The sequence below is a fragment of the Pholcus phalangioides genome, unplaced genomic scaffold (assembly GCF_987345545.1).
Source record: "Pholcus phalangioides strain wild (caught in Gottingen) unplaced genomic scaffold, Ppha-v1.0 ptg000008l_1, whole genome shotgun sequence".
In the NCBI taxonomy this organism is placed as follows: domain Eukaryota; kingdom Metazoa; phylum Arthropoda; class Arachnida; order Araneae; family Pholcidae; genus Pholcus; species Pholcus phalangioides.
This window is the reverse complement of record NW_028301601.1, coordinates 18602230-18626564: the sequence shown is the minus strand read 5'-3', so window position 1 is coordinate 18626564 and position 24335 is coordinate 18602230. Positions and strand designations below refer to the sequence as shown.

Below are 24335 nucleotides of genomic sequence, written 5' to 3'. Positions count from 1 at the left end.
TCCGCGGGGGGGGGGTGCATGTGTGGTGTAGCAGTAGTAGGTAGGGGCTCGGGGATCCATGATGTTCTTAAGTCAGCCACCTCGTTGGGCAATTTGCCTGTTGTGGCGTTGTATTTGTATTTTCCTCACAACGATTATACTGCCTTTCTTTCCCCTGAATATGCTGAGGGAAAATGTACTACTTACTGACGCCACAAGCGGACTGCGGAGCCCTTCTATCTCTAGGAGGTGCTGCCCTGGCTCATATAGGTTAACCTGTTTACAATCGCTGGCGTAATATTACAAACACCAGTGGAATACATTCAAACAGGTTTTTTTGTGTTTTCTTTCCTCTCTCTTCACCATCGTGAAGTTTTATACTTAATTGAGAAGATCCCAAAAGATCCTTTTCCTTTCTCTCCTTTCTTTCCTGTATTCCTGTTAATAATTTTTTTCCCCCACACATATAATGTGTTTTCTACTATACACATGTAAGAGCGAAAAAGAACGCATTGGGTGAGGATGAAAAGAAGACTCTAAAAAAACTCTCTTATCTGTCTTATCTATTATATAATTTTTCCTTTTTCTCTCTCTTTCGCCTCTTTCTTTTTCTAACGTGTGGTTAGGTTAGGACGAGGTTGCCAGATTTATCGCCGATTCGTCAAATAGAGATAATCTAAATTTCTTCCAAACGCTTGTGCATGAAGTTGTTAGAAATCCTCCGCTAATGGCTGACGCGTATTTTGAGCTTCCGTAGAGGTCTGGAACATCCTTCAGAACTGATATGGACTCTATGGGCCTCGTGGAAGAATAAAAATAGTTTTGAGCCGCGTATTGGGTCAAAAAGAGTTGTTTTTGGGCTTCATTTGAATTTAAACTATAAGTTGATGAAAACTAACTATGAGAACACTTAATACCAAACCAAATATTTCAAGTCAAATGCGACAACGAAATTTTTGCAATTCAGCAGCGAAGTAGCGTTTGGAATGTAACCCCAAAACAGTATTAAAATATTAGTAAATTATTTATGTTAATAGCATTATTATTTAATTATTTAATTAAATTATACTCGACGGTCCACGTGCTGGACATACCTGCTTTAAGAAATGAATATTAAAACACTGCGATGAGAAGTAATAGTCAATAAAGAGTTGGCACATGTGATCGCCAAAAACCCGAAATTTGCCCAAGGCTTTAACTTAATCGGATTTTTTTTCCCCTAATTAAACGTCTCATGCTATCGTCAAACCAGATAATTCATAATTACTATGTAATAAAGTATGATGAATATACAATCGCCATCGTGCAGTGGAAGTGCCATGAATGAGCAATTAGATGACCTTATCGTAGGGAGAGTGTTGTCTCTTTTTAATCGCATTTTTGCCCTAAAGAGCACTTGCGGAAAATGATCACCTGCATATTAATTTATATTGATGATCTTGGGGATGGGGATGATGTTGTTTACATTGAATATTGGTCGAACTGATCACACTGATATGAAAAGTAACAGTATTATGGACAAGGTAATACTGCAGTTGTTAGTTAATTACATTCATAATTACGATACGCGTAAGTCGCTGAAATTTCAGCGATACAAAAGAGCATGCATTTAACTGACTCTTTATAGCAGTCAGCTTCTTTCTGTTCGCGGGCCAACGTAATGGTCAGCTATAACGTCGCGGGCCGCATCAGTGGTCTGATGCTAGCCTCTCCATTATTAATTGAATTAATTAGTTAGTTATTAAATTAATTTCGTCACTAGAAATAAGAAGTTTGTAAACAGCTTGTTAGTCAAGAAATCTGCTGTTGGAACCGATAGTTCGAATAATGATCACAAATTTAATTTTCTCACGGCACTTTTACCTTGTCGCGGGCGGCACAAAATAACTTCACGGGCCAGCTGTTGGCCACCCCTGCTTTATAACATTCATGTAACGTCCTCATGTCATAAAATCATGTAAAAAGATAGGTAGGGCAGATCAAGGTAAAGCTTAAAACCCGAGGTTGACCCCTGCCATCTTCGAGTGAAGTGCGACATCTGTGTTACCGTTATAGCCAATTGCTGTTCTCTATCCTGTTCGTTTTTTCAATGATTAAACGTCACGTAGAATGGCAAAATCAGTTTTTGTTCAGTGATGGAGTACGATGAAACTGCGTCATGCTCTAAAACTATTCATCGAATCCACGTAAGTTTTGCAGGTTTTAAAAACTCATCGCGCGCTAAAATTGTTTTTCTTGCATACGGTCACCCACAAACATCACAGTCAGCTGACTGATCCTCATTCTAGAGAGGAGTGACGATAAAATCGTTCTGAAAACGTTTAAAAAAACTATACAGTTGAATGATAGTTATAGCATGAGTTTAAGCAACGGCTACGCTGTATGAATTTCCGACCCAGAGAGCACAAACGTTGGGAGGGTAGAGTTTTATATATTTCGCGTTTTAGATACTCTTTTTAACATCAGTGAGTTCAGCCCTGGCATTTGAGCACGGTTTTGAACCAGGTTCCACCTAGTTTTACTGTTCAGTTCTTCATTTAATTCATAATTTTTGAATCCACTATTAAATGAAAAATTTTCAGTAAAATTTACGTTAAATATGGTCAACGTTATACTGAAGTTTTACTGTATAATGCTACTCTCAAAATGTCTCATATCACCCTAAAATACAGAGGTTTCTTTTTTGAAATTCCTGCTCGTGTTGGATCCGTATCAATGGGATATATTCAAATTTTCCCCTCGGTACACTAAATTAGTTCATACGATTTGAACGGTATAAAAAAATATAAAAACTATTTTAAATATAAACTGAAAAAAATACGATTTTGTGCTTCCATCACATGCCAAAGTAAATGTTACATAATCTCTATAGTAGATGGATTACGGAAATAGAATAGCAATTCAATTATAATGCCACGACATGAGGGATGCCCCCCCCCCCACTTGTTGTGGAAGTGAACAATAGAAAAGGATTTGGTCGCACAGAGCACCATAGGCGGGGATAGACTTGGAAGTCTGGGGAGGGGCACGGTCATTATTGCTGGGGGCACGATGATGATGATGTCAATTCATATATACATTAGATCAGTCGACTCCACCTTTTGACGCTGGTATCCCCCCCCGTACACTCTCCTCCGTATCTCCGCCCATGCAGAGCACGACAATATTTATCTCGGTCACACAGCGCACTAACCGATGAAACCGCTCTACATTTTAGGCGCCTATGATCAAGGTATCGATGGGATTCGTTAAGGTACTTAGAAAGCCGACTAACATCAAGGTCACCCGTATTTCCCGGGACATTCCCGTATTTTTAGCCGAAAACCTACTCAAATTTTATTCTTCACTGAAATGCAGCTATAAATACAAGGCTACAACAGGCAAAATGCCCAACGAAGTTTGGCTGAGAAAAGATGCCCATAACAAATATCGATGTTATATATTTCTAAAATACAGCAACCCATTGAAAATGCAATCATAAAAAGTAAAGACATATAAAAAGACAAGTATATACATATAAAATATTATGCAATGCCCATAAAATATACAGGGTGTTCTGTTAATGGATCGACAGACTCAGAGGGTTGTTAGTACGCATCAAGAGGAACAAAAATTGCAATGGAACATGGTGTCGCAAACCCCGTTGAGAGGGTGAAAATCGCGAGAAACGCATGCAGGTTTCGACGTCATGTTGAAACGACAAAAAGTACAATAATAATAACTACAAAAACATTTATTTGATTAATTATTACAACAGTTGTTGGAAGAGGCGGCCGCTGCCGTCATTGCACATTACAACGACGTAAAAACGATTCCCGGACACGCTCGAAGATACCGGGTATGCTTTTGATATCTGCCGCAGCGACGACAATCCGCGCTACGAGATCCTCCGGTACGTCCACAGGCGTCGCATAAACGAGTGATTTAAGGTGACCCCATAGGAAAAAAATCACACGGATTGAGATCCGGCGAACGTGGAGGCCCAGCAATGGGTCCCGCGCGTCCAATCCACCTCCTTGGCCATAGAAGCAATAGCGCTGATTTACGTCGTCCGCAGCGCGTGATCTTATACCCCAGCGCATCTGCGTTTCGCGACGTGCTTACATCAGATATGGTGAGCGAACCGACGAACGCATTCAGCGATCATCCATCTTTCGTCTCCGCTGGACTTTCAGCTCCCTCAATGTCTTCATCATGTCGGCGATTTTATCAACAGCTTCTCTTTCAATAAATAAAAGTCAATTCTTGGGGGCTCAATGATCGCGATAGATTGACAGAATTGCTCAGTATGGTGTCCAGAAGTTCTACTTTCTGATAAGTCTGAACTAACTAACAGTATATTATACGTATGACCATTTTTGATATTCTCGGAAGTCGGAACCCATCCTGTAAATGCTAATGAATGGAAAGATTACGTAACAGAAATCTCGTTTCTTCTCTGTAGGGATCAATCTTGTATTTATTAGACGATCGATTTATGTCCAGATTTAAGTAATAAACATGTCAGCTCAAAAGGAATTAAGGCCGGAGAAAGTTATTGATGACCCTTTTCGATATAATTCCACTGTTACACTTTCCCTTCCTGAGACGTCACAGAATTCCTCTGGTGCTCACCGAAAAAACAAATTCCTCAGTGTGACTCTGCAACGTGTTGGAAGGAGTTGAATCTGACTTTGTAACCCCCCTTTGTGATGTCCGTGAACCATTCGTGATGAACCAACGAAGTCCATCGTGTATTGTCATCATCGGCTTGACACTTCTTATTGGATGCTACAGTGCACAAACCACCGACACCGACACAGAAAGACCGGTAAGGACGTTTTACATTGGAGCAGTGGAAGTCGATTGGGATTATGCGCCGAATGGAAACCAATTAGGACCTGGTGCCGAAGAGTAAGTCCGATTTGAAGCTTCATTACATACAGAAAAAGTGGAAAATAAGGCACTAAAAATGCTAAAATATGCACTAAAAATACTAAAATATACACCAAAAATGCTAAAATATGCACTAAAAATGCTAAAATATGCACCAAAAATGCTAAAATATGCACTAAAAATGCCAAAATATGCACCAAAAATGCCAAAATATGCACCAAAAATGCTAAAATATGCACTAAAAATGCTAAAATATGCACCAATAATGCTAAAATATGCACTTAAAACGCGGAAATATACACTAAAAAAGCTGAATATGCACTAAAAAAGCTGAATATGCACTATAAAAAGCTGAAATATGCAATAAAAATTGTGAAATATGCACGTTATAAAAAAAATATGTGCGGAAAAGCCATCTAATAATGCCGAAGTATATAATATACTCAAAAACTAAAAAAAACATGCATTTTAATGTGCTAAAGAATAGGAAATTCATAAAAATTTCAGCAAAAAAAGTGAAAAAAAATATGTATTTAAAAACACTAACATATATTCATTCAAAAATGTAGAAATATACATTTTTAAAAAATACCGAACTATGAATAAAATAAAAATATTCCTTATAGGAATTTTCTTCAGTAAGCCCCTAAATTGCATGTATGTAGGAATTCAAAATAATAATAACAACAATAATAATGCGTAAAATAAAATAAAAATGAATTAGAAAAATTATCCAGTTTCCCTTAAGAAGGAAAATATGCGCAAAAAAATGAAAGACAAAAAAATATGCATATTAAAAGCATTGAAATATGCACTAAAAGGAAAGAAAAATATGAATTACAACTAGAAGAATATGCGCGTGAAATGAAGAAAACACGCATTTAAAAATGCGTAAAAATATGCCTCAAAATGAACAATTCTCAATGGTGAAATATGTTCCTGGAAAAATTAAAGAAATTTGATTAAATTTGAAGAAAAAAAAAAAGATATGAAAATGATTTTTAAAACAAGTACAATGCGATAAAATAGGAAAAAATGCTAAAAATGCGTACTCGTTCTAAAATTTCGGTTATTTCATACGTTTATATGCACAATGAAAAGTTCTAAAATATGTTATTGCATATGCCCTTATGCATTTGCATTTAATCCGGGCTCTAGTCATGATTCAAGTGCATGATCGTGTGCATCTGAAGGTGCCGCTCTTCTCGATTAACAGCCAATCCATGTCCTGCATTTTCATTTTTGAGATCTGAAATCCTTACTTGGAATTTGTCCTAAGTACAGTACTTGGAATAGGATTGATTTTGACATTTCCAATAGGGTTATCAGACGTCCTCATTTATGTTTGCCGTCATGATACTCGCAGAAAACGCTAATCAAAGTTCCCCTATTCCGACCACGGTCCCGCTTGCTCCATTTAAAATATGAAAAAGACAGTCCGAAAACAACTCTGGAAGAACAAAATCGCAACATACACTTGTTGAGAATGTCGTTGTTTGCTCAGCAGCGCCGTCCTTGAGGGGGGGGGGTGCAACAGGTGTTGTCGAACCGGGCCCCATGTTTTTTTGGGGGGGGGGCCTAGCACTTACGGTAATTATTTCTCTCATAAACTCTGAATTTTCGCAATTGTGGAATGATTTCTTTCATAAATTCTAAGTTTCCCGCAATTCTGAAACGATTTCTTTCATAAATTCCGAATTTCTCGCTATTCTGGAATGATTTCTTTCATGAATTCTGAATTTCCCGCAATTTTCTGGAATACTTTTGTTCATAAATTCTGAATTCCTGTCCATTTTTTGGTCTGCATTTTTATCTAGAAAGAATTAATGGTTAAATTAATTAACTCTGGAATTATAATTCTTTCATAAATTCTGAATTTTTGCACCGATTCTGGAATTGTTTCTTTAAAAAATTCCGAACTTTCATAATTTCTGGATTTTTATCAATTCTGAAATTATTTGGGGTTTTTTTTCTGAATTACCTCATATGGATGCTACTTCACCAACTCTGGCCATATCGCTATATTGCAATTCACTGCCATTAATGAGACGGCTTGGAAATGAAGGCGCCGTCTAGCGGTGGTCGCCTCAAGTTCGTTAGGGAAAATAAAATAAAATTCATCACGAGTTTGAACCTGTGACCGTGACGGCAACTTCACACGGTTGTAGACGAGTATCTTACCGCCACGCCATTCGGGCCGGGTTTGAGGGAATCGAACCTACGACCTTCACTATGCGCGTCCCACGCTCTGACCACTGTGCCACTTGCGGATTGACATGGGTGCTGGAAAAATCTGTCCCTCAATTATTTTTCTTATTTTTGATTCATCGATTCTGGATTTTCATTATTTCTCAGACAATTTCTATATAAGTAGGGCCTAATGTTTCTTTTTGATTATTCCTTTCATTTTAAAATTTTCTTCAGTGGGAAATTTTCATTAATTTACATTTAATTGTACAATACAAATACAACGCCACAACAGGCAAATTGCCCAACGAGGTGGCTGACTTAAGAACATCATGGATCCCCGAGCCATTTTTTTTTGGAGGCCCTACCTACTACTGCTACACCACGCATGCACCCCGCCTACAAATGTGATGCGCGCCGCTTAAATGCTGGTAAACCGTGTCACGCGTACGCTGCGCATCACTTAAGTAATTTGAGAATGCGCCGCGGGTAACTTGAGGGATGTAGAACCTCACTGGGGGGCCGCACCAGTGCTCTAAAACTGTGCCACGTGGCACTGAAGGGATCTTTGAATGTGCAAGGATCGCCTAAGTGTTCTGGAACTGCCGCGGGTCACTAAAGTGAACTGTGCATGTGCAACTGTGCCACGGGCCTACTTGAGTGATCTAAAAATTTGGCAGGGCCCCTAAATGGACTGGAATTGTGCCATTTTTACAAAATTAGATTTGAGGGGTATAGATCACATCGTAACCCCCAGGACTACATTTGGTCCGCAGGACATGGATATATCATTACGTGGCTTAGAGGGTGGGTGCAATGAATTTCTTAAAAAGAAATTTCGAGTTCTTAGCCTTCAAATAGCATTGAAATTAACAAAAATTCATTATAACAACTTTTAAAGATTTTCTTTCGAAATTTAAATTTTTTTTTTAAGTATTTTTTTTTATCGTCTGGGGGGCGAGCCACGAGACTTCCCCCCCCCCCTTCTCCCCTTCGCGTACGTCTCTGATCCCACCAATATGCGTTAGGAGGGGGGGATTTTTTCAGTACAGAGGTTCGTAACCTTTTTCAGCCGCGACCCAAAATCAGTAACAAGATCAGCTTCGTGACCCATGAGACGTTTCTTTCGAAACTAGTGAGACCAGTGACGCATTTGTAACAGAACTGTAAAGGAAGCCGCTGCGAATCAAGACTAGGCCGTGACTCGTAGCTCGAGAATTCCCCCTCTGTAAGTGGATTGGTACGACCCTTCTCGGAAACCCTTTTGAATGACGGGTTCATGGTCTATGAAGTTTAGGCTCATAAGTTTAGGTCATGATCTATTCCTCAATAATCTCTGGCTATAAATGAATTTGTATAACCCATCTCGAAGTTACTGCGAATGACGCTTGGGGTCGTGAGCAACATAGCTCAAGATACCTATCTCGGAAGGCCCCTGCTAATGAAGCTTTGGTCGTGATTTATACCTCAAGAATCTATGGCTTTAAGTACAGTGGAACTTCGGTTAACGAGCTTGATTCGTTCCGCGAACCTGCTCGTTATTCGAATCAAACTTCCCCCATAGAAAATAATGGAAACACGGATAATTCGTTCCACAATTATTCATTCACATAAAAATGACTAATAAGAACGGCATTTAATCAATAATGCAATGCAATAATAATATGTATATAATACAATAAAATACTTATATTGGGCGAGCCAATGGATTTTCGGAGATATTGATCTTGTCCCGCGCTTGCGGGGAGGGCGTCTCAACATCATGAGTCCTCAGGAAAAGTGTAGTCGTCTTACGAGCCCGATTGGCTCCCCCCCCCCCCCCCCGGATACAGTAATTTTTCTAAAACCCCGTACTTGGATAGAAACGCTTGTCTAGTATGCTATCCACATATTGAAGGTATCGAAAATTTTGACCAAATATCTTTTCATGAGCACCCTTTTCAAACTTGGGGCCCCCGGACCGTTCCAAGATGGGCCCACGTATTAAGACGGCACTGACAAAGTGTTCTGGGGTCACCCGTACTTAGCTGAAGAGAAGTAATAGCTTACATATTAGTTACATCCAGAAATTGTAGTACCAGATCTCATAATGTGCCCCCTATACATATGAGGGCCTGGGCCATATGGGCCCGCGGATTTAGCTGGTCTTGGTTCCATGCTGTGCTGCATTCAGAAAATGTTAACATTTTCTCCCACCATAATTCACTTGAAATCTATCACCTCTCTCTCTGAGGGGCCCTCTTCAGCATTCTGTCCCCTTCATCCGATTTTCACCTGTGTCCCCTCCCCCCCCCCCCCAGAATATCCCGGAAACACTAGAGGGCCATATGGACCATGCAAACCAAAGCGTATCAATAATCAAAGCGCGTCTTTAATACGCTTTGATGCAAACTAACATAGATCATTGATCTGAAATATCTGCTGCCATCTACCGAATAAAAGTAATACGATTTTTCAATTGACATTCGTGAAAGATTTTCTGATTGGTAGAAAATATACATAAATATTTAAAAATAATTAAATTTTATGTGATAAAATATTTTTATAAACAATAATAACTATTAAAATATTAAATTTGCTTCAAAATTTTAACGGTTAATATTTCTATAAATTAAAGTAACGTGAGTAATTTTGCAAAATAGAGCCGTCCATGGTGAAGAAACATCTAGTTCGATTCTGTTTTACGTTTTGTAGTCTCAATCACTGATTAAACAAGACGACTAAACTTGTAAAATTTTCTAATATAATATTACTGTTTATAAATATTAACTGATAAAATTTTTCAAGCAAATTCAATATTTTTATATATATTAATTGTTTTTAACTTACTGTTATCATGATGCAATATTTTTTTTATTACTTTATTACGCTATTCAGAAGCCGGTCAAAAACTTCAGTCGGAAAATTAAAACAGTTTTGTTCGATAGGTGGGAGCAAAGAAGTTCCAGTAAAATGATTTTTCTTCATGCTATATAATAAGCTGCAGAAGTTCGCAAACTGATACCATGTGGTCCGTTTGTGGCCATGGGATACTCTAAAAGGGAGCACAGATAGAAAAGGGGAGCCACGACAAGTGTTGAAGGGGCCCCACACACACACACACACACAGAAAAGAGGTGCTTTGAAGTGAAATATGTACAGTATATATAATGTCGCCATAAACGCGATACGATAATGTATACAAATTATCTTACTCCAAACAACGAGAAAGAAGAGGACTATCTCGTCTTGGACGATCTACAGACCACTGTCGTTGGACAGATTTATCGCTTGTGCTTCTATTTCATTGGTACTTTTCTACAGAATTTTGCACGGATTCCCACATTTTACACATCTCTCTAATCACATTTGAAAAGTAAATGATTTCTCGCTTTTCAATTGTGAAATTTCTTCTCTCTCTTCCTTAGAAAAAGATACCTTGGTGTTACATGCAATGGAGGTCCATCAGTTCGTCTATGGTCAACTCCTGGCCAAGCAGAATTTATATAAAAAAAAATAAGCGCACATACGCGCGATTACAGTGCGACATCTAGTTTCGTATAATAGTCACACTCAATTTTCCAGTGAGGTACGCTGATCGGACACTGTAGGGGAGAATATTACCTACAATTCCACAATACGTGTGTGCACGAAAGCGAAAAATCATCAGCTTAGTTGTGAAAACGTGACAATAAGTAAACAAATCGCAAAATTTTTGCTCGTTATGCGAATTGCTCGCTAACCGAAGTTCCACTGTATATTCGTACGACCCTTCTTTGGAAACCCATGCGTTTCGGTCAGGAGCCATAGTTGAGAGTCCCCGGCTGTTAAGGGGGTCATTAAAGTATTACGTCAGCATCAATGAGAGGGGAATGGGGAGAGGGTTTTTAGATTCGCTGAACTTTGATAACAAATTGCGAAATATTCTCAATGGCATCTTACTGGGTGTGCCAAGAAAACGACAAAAAACCTTTCGATAGTTTATGGACACCTGAACTAACATTCCCCCCTATTGATAAGTCCCCTACAGAGCTACTTTAGTGATCTCTAAATGTTTCACGGATCCTTCAAGTGCTCTGGAAATGTGTCTGGGCCGCTTAAGTGCTCTGGAACTGTGCCACGCGTCACTCAAGTGATCCGTAATTATGCCTCGGATCACTTAAGTAATCTAGGAATGTGCCGCGGGAAACTTGAGCGATGTAGACACGGTGGGCTCTTAAGAGCTCTAAAACCGTGCCACATGCCACTCAAGAGATCTCTAAATGCGCCACGGATCACTTAAGTGTTTTAGAACTGTGTCGTGGGTGAGTTGAGTGTGCCTACTAGAGTGACCTGAAAATGTGCTACGGGCCACTTGAATGTTCCGAAATCGTGCCACGGGCCACTTAAGCAATCTGTAAATGTGCCGCTTAGTTCATTTTTACAAAATTAGGTTTGAGGTTGCAAGCCACATCGGATAACCCCCAGGGCCACATTCAGTCCGTGGGCCAAGGGTTTACCCATAGACTAAAGATATACTATTATAACTCTGGGGTTTACCATATATGGCTTAGGCTTAGAGAGTGGGTCGCAATGAATTTCTTAAAAAGAAATTTCGAGTTCTCGTCATGGGGGGGGGGGGGGGTTAACATGAGCACGAACTCCTCATGTCCCCTCCCGTACGTCTGTTATCCCACCAACATCAGTTAGGAAGTAAGGCGCAAAGCTGACGAAATTGTGCTGACAAAAGGGGGGGGGCATAGTTTTGCTGACAAGGAGCGAAGATGATGGGGCAAAAATAGCTGATCTTTGCTGACGTAATACTTGAACGGCCCCTTAGTGGATCAGGACTGATTGGATTCGGGCAACAACCCACCTCGGAAGCCCCTGCGACCCAAGTTTAAGTCGCTACCCATAGGTTAATAACAACACCCCCGGTCTAGAACATTCGCCCTTTTGTCCTCCTTTTTCCGGTTCCCGACATTATTTTTCCTATTTCTTAGGGAGGAAATGCATTTTCAACTCAATCTCTGCGGAGTGACGTATTAACCGGGCGACGCACTAACGAGGTTTGACTGTATTACGTCATCATCGAGGGGGGTAGGGGTTCCGATTTGCTGACTTTTGATGACGAGGGGGGGGGGGTTTGGATAATGCTTACGTCGTCAACCACCCTTTATGAAAATATGAATTGGATTCAGAGGGGCAGAGCTGATGACGAAATTTTGCTGACGGGGGGGGGGGGGATCAAAAATGGTTGTAAATTTGCTTACGTAATACTTTAACGGCCCCTAATTATCGTAATGTAATTCCTGAAAATGCAATTCCTTCGTTGAAAATACGTGTAAAACCAGGACATTTTTGCTAAAAAAAAAGTCGGGACAACCAGAGGAAAAACCGGGCTGTCCCGGAAAATACGTATGGGGGGAATGTATGGTCATCATACTATCGTTAGAACTCCCGGACTTGCGTTACCATATTCGGAAATTAAGAAAGAAGAACACCTGCGCGCACTCTTAATTAATGACGTATTTCTCCCAATTCGCACAACAGATAGTGTTACATAATATATTACATTAAATATCCACAGCAATATTTTTCACAATTAAAACAAAACCGTAATGAGCGTTAAAGAAATTTTATATATCTGACTATTATACATAATCACCGGTCATTGTGCATAGTTACAAACAAATTTTTGTAAGTTTAATGAAGTTGTTCTTCACATTTACCGGTGATTATGCGTAAACTCCAGCTCGTTTTGGTAAATATCATAAAAATCGCCAATAAATTATTTACATTTACGGGAAATTGTGCTCATATTTCAGTCTAGGCCAAAAACAAAAAAACTAGGCCCTAGACGCCCAGGGTGATGGATTCGATCAGCGATGGTGCTTATGTTTAAAAATGTTGATAAATGTGAAGGAAGATCACATTGCACAGTGATGATAATAATTTATGTTTTCTCCTAACACTTATTTTTATTTACCGTATTTTAATGTGTATAAGGAACCCTTTTTCTCAAAATTTGATCCCTTCCTTATACATGGATATACAATGCCATATACAGTCAAACCTCGTTAATGAGTCACTCTTGGGAGAGCAATGTGACTTAGTAAGCGGAGTGACTCGTTAAACGGAGTAAGCCATAATTGTGCCAATTCCTGCCTGAGGACAATTGGGACTTCCAAAAAGCGACCCGGTAAGCGGAGTGACGTGTTAACCGGGTGACGCACTAATGAGGTTTGACTGTATTTTAAACATTAGATGTATCTTTTAAACTTTTTTTTCCGAAATTTTAAGCCCCAAAAATGAGTGGGGGGGGGGGTTCGTTAAAATACACGTTAAAATACAGTCATTTTTAGTTTTCATAGCAACATATGTGTATAGTGCAGCACCCTGAAGGCTAGGCATCACCCAGATTTTGTCCGTCGAGGGATATAAGCCCTTTACCCCTGTTGGGTAGGGTCTTGATATAGAAGGACGGAAGGGCTGGGGCGGGTGCTCGTCCCGGCCCCCGAGCCATCGGTTTCCCTCAGGTTAATTCCTCTCCCCCCCCCCCTTCAGAATTTCAGACCCACGCGGAGAGGGGTAGGATGATAACGGCCTAGTCTTAGACTTCAACCGTCTCGATATTTTGACATTAAAGGAGTTGAAGCAAAAAAGAAAAAAATATAACGAACCGTCTCCCTTACTTTTAATGACTTGTGCCAACTTTCTGGTCAGTTTTATTACTTCGCCTGGAACAAGGATGGGGGTTTTCTTTTCTGTAGATACGCTCCGAATTTCTTTCTTTTTTTAATATTTTGCCAGAAGAATCAGCATTGTGTGTTGTTTGCATCCTGTTTTCTTTATTTCTGAATGGAATAAGCAACCCCCGACCTTCACTTCCCCACTTCAGAACACGTAGAGTGACCATATTCCCTCGAGAGAAATACGGGAAATTGGGATTCCAAATACGGGAAAATACGAGACATCGCCAATTATTGCCAAAAATGACGCCAAAACCGAACAAAGTTGCCAAATATTGTTGAAATAACGGAAAAATCACAATGGCGGGAAATGCAGCATTATTTCTAATTGCGGTGGATTAAAATGAATTCCACGAAAACAAAACGTTCACTAAGACAAATGTGGGAGACTAATAATTCTCATTTATAGTTGTAATTATCATAATATAATTTATGAGTTGAAAAATAATTTCAATCTTTGGGACTTCAATAAAGAATATAACTTCAAGTAGGCTTCGTGCAAAATACGGGAAAAACCGGGACACTTTTGCCAAAAATTCGGGACAGCCAAAAAAACGGAAAATACCGGGACTGTCCCGGGAAATACGGGAAGTATGGTCATTCTAATTTTCCCGAGTCTTCGTGATGTTACCCTGGGGTAAGTAAGCAAAGCAATGGTTAGAATAGCATCTGCCCTGCTTTGAGGCAACTTCGATTCATATGAGTTTTTCCAGGGCCTTGGTCAAAGCGTGTGGGAAATTGCCGCAAACACTCAATGTCAATGGAGAGATATATATTTTTCAGTGACGAAAAAAAAAAAAATTCTCCTGGAAAAAAAAAGTGATTCCGGAAACCTGAAAAATGGAGGACGGAAGGACGAAAAAATGGAGACGGATGGTAACTCTTATATTTCAGCCTTTTCATTCAAACAAGTGGGACTGATGCTGCTGCCATCTATCAACTTCATTTACAACTTTCTGTTTGTGCGTTTCGCCAGCGATGACTCGTATTTCCCTTTTTTTTGCCGTAATTTCGGCCATCCGTAAGGTGACCTTACGTTACGTCCCGTATTTCCCGGGACAGTCCCGGTATTTTCTGGGGTTTTTTTAGCCATCCCGACTTTTTGCCAAAAGTGTCCCGGTTTTATCCGTATTTTACAGAAGCGTACTTGAATTTTTATTCTTTACTGAAGTCAATGCTTGAAATTAAGATTTTTCAACTCATAAATTAATACTCTCATTTATAGTCGTAATTATCCTAATATAATTTCCCACATTTGTCTTGGTGAAAGGTTTTTTTTTCCGTGGAATTCATTTTAATCCTCTGCAATTTGCTTCATTTCCCGCCATTGTGATTTTTCCCCTAATTTCAACAACATTTGGCCACTTTGTTCGGTTTTTTGGCGATAATTGGCGATGTCCCGTATTATCCCGTATTTCTCTCGAGGAAATATGCTCAGCCCAGCCATCCCGACTTTTTTGTTAATATGTCCCGTTTTTTCCACGTATTTTGAAAAGCAGCCTACTCTTGAATTCTCGAGGAAAAAGGTCAGCCTGAGTGTTACTTACGGCCTGGTAGCCAGAGGCGAATTTATGGTTTTGCCGCCGGTAGGCTGCACGAATTTGCCGCTCTTCTCCCCTTCTTACAATCTTACTTGCCCTTAATACGTTTTTCGGCTATAAATCGCAATCTTATTTGCCTTTGTTACATTTTTCGGCTATAAATAAATGGCAGCTTTACATGCTTTTTGTTTTTACTGTAATCGGTAATTTTTTCTTGCCTTTGACAGTATTTTTTTGGCTCAAATTGTAAACGTTTCTCACAAACTTTACTCGCCTTCGACAATTTTTTTGCCCGTAATTGGGAACTTGAATTTGAGAAATTGTTCGTCTATAAATGACTTTAGGAGTTTTTTTTGGTTGCAATGGACAACTTTAATTGCCTTTGAAAATATTTTCAATTATGATTGTCAACTTTACAAACTTCACAACATTTTGGCGAGATATACCGTATTTTTTTCTGAAAGAAAATATGCTCAGCCTAGGAATTTATCATGTTGTGTGTTAACACTTTCCTCACACACAGAAACGAATTTCGCGGGCTAGATAGAAGCTCTTGAGGGGGGCCATATCTGGCCCGCGGGACGGAGATTGCACACCCGTGCTATTGTAAAGTGATATGTGCACTGGTGACAGTGGCAGAAAAAAATAGCTATACATGTAAACATTTTTTTGGTTCAGTAAACTATTGCAGTTGCTTGTCGGTACCGTGGCGCCATCTGTTGCAAACAAAGGCTAGTTGCATTGCCGAGAAAAAAAAAAGGAACCTCTACATTTCAGTTTGTGGAATCCAGTAAATTTCGTATGTGGGTAACCCTAAGTAAGTAGAGGAACTGAAAATAATTCTTTTAAAACCCATGGCCCGTGGGCCAAATGCGGCCCCCGACCTTAAAATAAATTTTGTAAAACCGTACTAAGTGTCACATTTACAGGTCACTTGAATGACCCACGCAACATTTACAGAACACTTAAGTGAGCCGCGGTGCTTTTCCGCATCACTCAAGTTAACCGCACAGTACATTTTTAGATCCTTAAAATGGACCCCAGCGGCGCAGTTCCAGATCTCCTTGAGAGACCCGTAGCCATGGCCCCCACATCCTGATGCGGGGGGCCCCTAGGATGGGATCTTTGGCGGGCCCCCAGGCTAGACTTTTCACGGGCCCCTTTATAGTGAATTTATGGCATGAAAAAACAAAAAAAAATTATGAGAATCGTCCGGGGCCCCAGGGCTGGAGCCCTGTCAGCCTCCCCCTTGTGGGGGCCATGCCCGTAGCGCATTTCCAAGACACTTACAGCGAAGTTCCAAGAAACCTACAACGAACTTCCAGATCACGTAGGTTATCCGCGGTGCATTTCCAGATAACTTTAGCGACTCATGGCGCAGTTCGAGGTAGCTAAAGGGGCCCCGATGAAATTTTTCAGATCATTTGAGGGAACCCTCCACATTTACAGATAACTTAAGTGAACCGTAGTGCAGTTTCACATCACTTAAGTCAACAGCGGAGCAGTTACACATCACTCAAGCAGGCCACGGCATAGGTCTCTCGAATGCCGGACGAAAGCACTCATCTTCATCTAACTCTAATCTTCATCTCCACAAATAACTAGTCTTTCGATGAATCTTGTATTGACAAGTGGAGAGGACGTTTCTATATAATGCGAGAAATACTGGACTGCGATAAAAAAAAATTGACGGTAAAGTAAGAAATAATTCGAGAACCAATGAGAGAGAATTTGAAATTAATGGAAAACCAATGCGAGAACTAATGAAAGTTTTAAAATATTCAAAGAGATAATACCGAGAACTAATAAAAAATTGAAACTGATGATGGAAACTATTTGGAACTTCTAGAGAAATAATCTGATACGTAATGAAAGAAATACTCTCTTCGATAAATAATGAAAGAAAAACTCTATTCAATAAATAATGAAAGAAATGCTCTATTCGATGAATAATGAAAGAAATGCTCTATTCGATAAATTATGAAAGAAATACTCTATTCAATAAATAATGAAAGAAATGCTCTATTCGATGAATAATGAAAGAAATGCTCTATTCGATAAATTATGAAAGAAATACTCTATTCAATAAATAATGAAAGAAATGCTCTATTCGATAAATCATGAAAGAAATACTCTATTCAATAAATAATGAAAGAAATGCTCTATTCGATAAATCATGAAAGAAATGCTCTATTCGATAAATCATGAAAGAAATGCTCTATTCGATAAATCATGAAAGAAATACTCTCTTCGATAAATAATTATAGAAATACTCTCTTCGATAAATAATTATAGAAATACTCTCTTCGATAAATAATTATAGAAATACTCTCTTCGATAAATAATGAAAGAAATGCTCTATTCAATAAATAGTGAAAGACATACTCTCTTCGATAAATAACGAAAGAAATACAACGGGAAATAATGAAAGAAATACAACGGGAAATAATGAAAGAAATACAACGGGAAATAATGAAAGAAATACAACGGGAAATAATGAAAGAAATACAACGGGAAATAATGAAAGAAATACAACGGGAAATAATGAAAGAAATACTTCGAGAATAAATGAGAATTTTGAAACTAATGAAAAATCAATTCGGAAACCAATAATAAACTTATTCCGAGAACAAATGCAAATGATAGCACGGAATCTAATGATGAAAATTTCGAAATATTGAAAGAAATAATTCGAGAAGTAATAAAAATTTGAAACTAATGAAAAAAAAAACGTGTTGAAACTAATGAAAGGAAAATAAAAGAAGTACAGTAGAACAATCTATTATCCGAACACATCGGGACCGAAGGGTGTTCGGAAAAATGAAAAGTTCGGAAAATCGATTTCGAAACTAATTCAATAACACACAAAAGAATAAATTGAAATTCAGCAACAAAAACGGTAAAATAATTAAATTTAACTGACTTATTCTGAAAAGTAAATGAAAAAAGCAGTACGAAAGAGAAAATTGTAAAAGAAAGAAATAAATTGGTAAAACAAATTACAACGAGGTCCCAGATTCGAAATTCAGCTTCTTTTTTTTTTCAAACCGAGCACAACTCAGGTCTATTGCCATAGGAAATTTACTACCTAGTGAGTTGTGCCGGAAGTGTAAGTGTGTGTGTACCTTGTGTTGTGCGTATCTGTTGAGCGTCTGAGTGCGTATCTAGTGCTGTGTATGATTTTTCAGTGCTGTCATCTATATCTCAGTAGTAAAGTGAGTGATGTGTAGTGACTGAATATTTGTACTGTTTGCAGGACTGTTGCTCTCTATGGCGAGACTTTTTAACGGGGAGATCGGCTCGCATTTGCGCCTCGAAGTTGGGAACCTCAGAAAACCAACTTCAGCCGACCACCACTGTGGCGACGGTGGGGCTCGAACCCGGGTTCCCGGGATGCGAGTCCGTCACTATGACCACTCGACCACCACAGCGGCTCCGTATTCAGCTGCAAGTTTCCACCATTACCCGCTTTTAGTCTTTTCACAATTTCCACTTTTTCTCCGATGTTTAAAGCAAATCGTTTTCGTTTTCCGCCATTGTACACTTGAGAAAGAAGAAAAGTGTTGGAACTACTAAAGCTAAGGAAAGATTGAAAAATGTTTTTAAGCAAGCTAGGAAAGATACCCCCCCCCCTGACAAAACCGTGATAAGAACTGTGTTTTGTAGTCAAGAACACGCTATAGCCTCCCTTTCATTAAGGCACACCCACAGGATTAAGATGAATTCGTAGAAGGAAAAAAGACGACAGCTAAATCTGCTCCCATTGACGCGTTTGTTTGCTTGTCAATCGTTTATAACTACATACACTTTGCACGCGGATCCGCGCGCCATTGTTTACATCTATAGCTCACAGGTACGGTATGTGCAATTGTTTGGAAGTGGATTATTGCGCAATAGAACGAGGCTATCGAGTTGGGGGAGATGAGAGGATTCAAGTTCCAAGAAAATACCAACTGCGTTCAGCATCATTGACTATAGGAAACTAAAAATGAGTTTGGTTGAAAAGGTGTTCGGTTGACCGAGTTGTTCGGAAAATTGATGTTCGGGTAATAGATGTCCTACTGTACTGCAATTCGAGAAAAATGGAAATTCGAATTTATAAACGAAATAGTCGAAAACTAATAAGAGAAATCCTTTTTTACAGAATCGATGAAAATTCCAAATTAGTCAGAGAAATTGATTCCAAACTTTAAACCTGACCCACACTCGTACCTCGACGCCGTGATGAACCGCTCAAAACCCGGTTTTTGAGCTGTTCGGCTTTTAGCGTAGCGATAAGGGTTCGGGTCAGGCTTTTGATTGGGTCAACTATTTTTGCCCTGCTATTCTCCTCGTACCAGGCCCACGGCGTCTGGTAATTACTGTCCTACTTGAATCAAGCCTCAATGCAGTTCTTCACGGGATGGGGCAAAGGATGTCGTGTAGTTCTTGACGGGCACTGCTGTAATTTTGTTTTTCCTTTCTAGATACTTACCACTGTACCTCACGAAAACTAAAGACCCGCTGAAGTTGGGCCAAGTATACAGGAAAGCTGTCCTTCGTGAATTCACGGACAATACATTCACGGTCCAGAAACCTAGAGAGCCATGGCTGGGGATCTTAGGCCCAATAATCCAGGGCGAAGTCGGCGATATCTTCAACATAGAATTTTACAACATGGGCAAACATACGATATCCATTCATCCGCATGGCGTGAGGTATCAAAAGATTCACGAAGGTTAGTCCATGATCTGTTGTACTGGGTGGTCATAAAATAACTTTACCGATATACGAGCCCCTAGCAGTTGGAAAATTTAACTAATGAGAATGAAATTTGAGTTATGGGAGTTTGAAAGTATGCGCTCGAGAATGCGGCAAGGAACTAAACCCTAGCTCTCGCGATTACGGTCACAGCAACAAAATTTCGAAAACCTCAAATGACTACACTAACTTATATGCATAGCAAAGTGATCGTCTGAGATGACGTTGAAACGGTACGTGTGGTATGGTGAACGCCGCCACTAGATGTAGACAAAGAAGCATGTAGAATCAACCATTGCAGATTGCATTACTGCCGTAGGAAGTATGTAGTGGTGCTCTAACCCCCACCGAGGGGAGAGCACCACTAGAGAAGGAGAGAGCACCAACTCCTTGGCGACAACTTTTTTCTTTGTCTGCGTCCTGCGCCAGCGTTTATGTTGCTACAGGTACCGTTTCAAGGTACCCTTAAAAGGTTAAAGGTTTCAAAGCCATTCACGTTTTCACACTACGTCGATCACTTTTCAATACATAAAAATGAGTGCTGCCATTGGAATTTTTCGTAATTTTGTTGCTATAACCGTAACCGTGAGAGCTAGATTTATTTTTTAATCTTCACCTATATCTGGTACTTGATTCGCATTCGTTGGTTTTCGTGGCCGCTTGGGGTACGCATATTGGCAAAGTTATTTCATGACCACCCTGCACGTGTGAACATTACACGATGGAAATACTATGATGCAAATCTGTCAATTGAGAAATTAATTTTCTGTTTCGTTAAAGGAGCATTGTACGACGACAACACGACCGCAGAGCAGAAGATGGACGACCGGGTACAGCCTGGACAGCGCCACGTCTATAGATGGCTATTGAATGACCATGATGCTCCGACTAAGGATGATCCTGACTGTTTAACTTGGATGTACCATTCGCATAGGAGTGGCGAGACCGAATTACATGCTGGTCTTCTCGGTCCTCTACTAGTCTGCAAGAAAGGTTATACAGAATAATTCAGATCAAGAGCAGTAAACTTTTTCTCCCACCTTGCTGCAAAACACCAATGCCCAACCCCCATTATCAGAGACGGATTTATGGCATTACCGCCTGCGGGCTGCATACATTTCGTCACCCTTTTCTAATTCTTGTCTGATTTTCTAGACTCCCCCCCCCCCCCCCCAGCGGTTCCCAAATACTTTCAGTCACGACTCTCGCCCAGGAAATCTTGATATCTGCCGTGGACCCTCATTTTCAATCGTGGACCCCCCCCCCCCATGAAATCCTGGAGTCTGTCATGAACCCCGATTTATAGCAGCAGAAACTACAGCTATCTATCATCGAGAATGTTCTAGACCAATGGAGGACATTTTATCCGGTACAAGTAAATATATACACTCTCAAGATCACTCACATCCTCATACACCAAGCGACTCACATGCTCTCACACTCTCTAGGTCACTCACGTGCTCTCACATTCTCTAGGTCACTCACATGCTCACACACTCTCTAGGTCACTCTTTTGGTCCATAACATGCTTGCGCATTGTTTTGGACTTGCACATGCTTCTACACTATTACGGTCATTCACATGCTTGAACACTCTTACGGTCATTCACATGCTCGCACAATAATACGGTCATTCACATGCTTATACAATGTTGTGGTCTTGCTTGGTCACTCTTTTGGTCTCTAACAGATTTGGTCCCTCACTCTCTGGGTCACTCTTTAGGTCATCCACTTGCTTGCACACTGTTTTAGTCACTCACATGCCTGCATACGCTCTAGGTCATTGTTGGTCACTGACAGTGAGAACCATCGGGCCCTGACATCAGTCAAACTGGGCCGTAAGTGATTCTTCGTTACATTATCCTTTAGCCTTATATATGACTGGGCGTCCCTCACTAAAAAAAAAAATCAATCTGACCGTGAGATCCCGAAGGTTTAGAACCACTACTCCTAGGTCACTGGTTTTTCACCGCTCAAATGCTTGCAAACTCGCTTTGTCACCTGTGTGGCCATTTACTGACGTAGCCCCCTCACTTTCTAGGCAGAGGCGGATTTATTTCTTAACCGTCTATGAGCTATACATATTCCCTCCTACTAACTGACCACTAATTTCTCAAATTTGCAGCCCCTCCGAATTTTCCTCAGAGGTAGAACGGTTTTCCCGCATTTAATGCTGTCCCCCCCCCCCTCCCCCCCCCCCAACTTTCCACTGTTTTTCGAATGGTACATTTAGAAAAGTGGAATTTTTTTCAGTTGGCATCAGGAGAGACAGTGCAACAGATTTCTAACTAGATTTTTGGGCATATGGGGGACAGTAAAAAAATAATTTTTTTTTATTTAAATAACTATACAACCCCTTTAAACATGAATAACAAATCCGAGTACTTCACGTTGTTTGGATACTTCCTCTAATTGGAAGTATGCCTCTAGGATTAACGGTTCGCCAGTAAAATACCATACACCCTGTTATCTGTGCGTCCTGCATATCATATCATATCATATATCGTATCATATATCATATCATATTATATTATACATTTGAATATTTAAAGTAATTTGAATTTTGAATTGTTTTAATATTGTGTCTGACATGAATGTCGCTCTCCACTTGTTAATACAAGATTTACAGATGACTGGATGTTGTGAAGATATTTGTTATTTGAGATGTTAATTTTTTAAGGAAGGGAAAAACTCATCTCTGCCTCTACCGGGAGTCGAACCCGGGTCCCTCGATTGCCGGACGAGTGCTCTGACCACTAAGCTACAGAGGAGATAGAGATTTTCCTTCGCTAGAGCGTATATATGCCGAACGGAACCGTGCAATGGACGGTGAAACCGATCAGCTAATAGCTCATGGACGACGAGCCACCAGAGGGCTATATATATGACATGAATGTCGCTCTCCACTTGTTAATACAAGATTTACAGATGACTGGATGTTGTGAAGATATTTGTTATTTGAGATGTTAATTTTTTAAGGAAGGAAAAAACTCATCTCTGCCTCTACCGGGAGTCGAACCCGGGTCCCTCGATTGCCGGACGAGTGCTCTGACCACTAAGCTACAGAGGAGATAGAGATTTTCCTTCGCTAGAGCGTATATATGCCGAACGGAACCGTGCAATGGACGGTGAAACCGATCAGCTAATAGCTCATGGACGACGAGCCACCAGAGGGCTTGTTAATACAATCTTGTATTAACAAGTGGAGAGCGACATTCATGTCATATATATAGCCCTCTGGTGGCTCGTCGTCCATGAGCTATTAGCTGATCGGTTTCACCGTCCATTGCACGGTTCCGTTCGGCATATATACGCTCTAGCGAAGGAAAATCTCTATCTCCTCTGTAGCTTAGTGGTCAGAGCACTCGTCCGGCAATCGAGGGACCCGGGTTCGACTCCCGGTAGAGGCAGAGATGAGTTTTTTCCTTCCTTAAAAAATTAACATCTCAAATAACAAATATCTTCACAACATCCAGTCATCTGTAAATCTTGTAATATTGTGTCATTATAGGTACTTTACGGAACGGGAATGTCGATAGAAGGATTGTGCTTGTATTGATGAATTTCGATGAGAATAAGAGCATTTACATCGATGAGAACATCGATAACTACGCACCTGAACTCACGTCTGAAGACAAGGAAGCCATCAAGAAGGATGCTGAATTCCGAGTCAGTATCAATGAAATTTTTTTTTCATTAAAAATTCGTGATTATTGTATAAAGCGAGATTATTCAGCCTTTTGTAGAGTGCTATCAACTTCATTGGTTTGAAAACGAGTCGAGGTAACACCACCATAGAACAAGGCCTCCGCCCGAAGCTCGTTAACGTCACTGAAGAAGGCCATTTCACCTATTTCCATTGGATATAGTAGGCCGACGCATGCGATATCTTTACCCTTTTTTTTTGCAGGGCAATTTTTTACCAATGGCAATAGGAGAAATGGCCGTCTTCATTGATGTCACAAGCTTCGTGCGGAGGCCTTGTTCTGTGGTGTTGGTCGAGGGCCATTTGATTGATCTGTAAATGCATCGCGTGTCGCTTTACTTTCGGCTCAGTGATGATTGCCACATATAACCTTTGACCAGCTGCCCCCCCCCCCTACGACCCCTTTGATGTTGAATTTTGAAAAATCCCTTTTTAGAAAATATCCACATTACAAAATAGAAATACGGAATAAATTTTATAATTATAGCTTCAGCGGATTCGGCTCGGCGTGATTTTTCTATATAACCTTTGAACGCCCCCTTATAACCCCTTCTGGGGCCGAAATTTTTTAGGAGGACACTTTTTAGTGAGTTTTTAC

The 24335-nt window shown here is 40.0% G+C and overlaps 1 protein-coding gene across 1 annotated transcript in view; it reads left to right on the top strand.

The window, feature by feature from the left end:
* Positions 1-4563: 4563 nt before the first annotated feature.
* Positions 4564-24335, top strand: part of Mco1 (Multicopper oxidase 1) — a 67663-nt gene continuing 47891 nt past the window's right edge. Inside the window, exons 1-4 of the mRNA XM_089234311.1 lie at positions 4564-4872; positions 19759-20009; positions 20813-21025; positions 23543-23700. Of these exons, the coding sequence (XP_089090437.1) occupies positions 4691-4872; positions 19759-20009; positions 20813-21025; positions 23543-23700 (804 nt within the window). The 5' untranslated portion in view covers positions 4564-4690. The remainder of the gene's footprint in view (positions 4873-19758; positions 20010-20812; positions 21026-23542; positions 23701-24335) is intronic.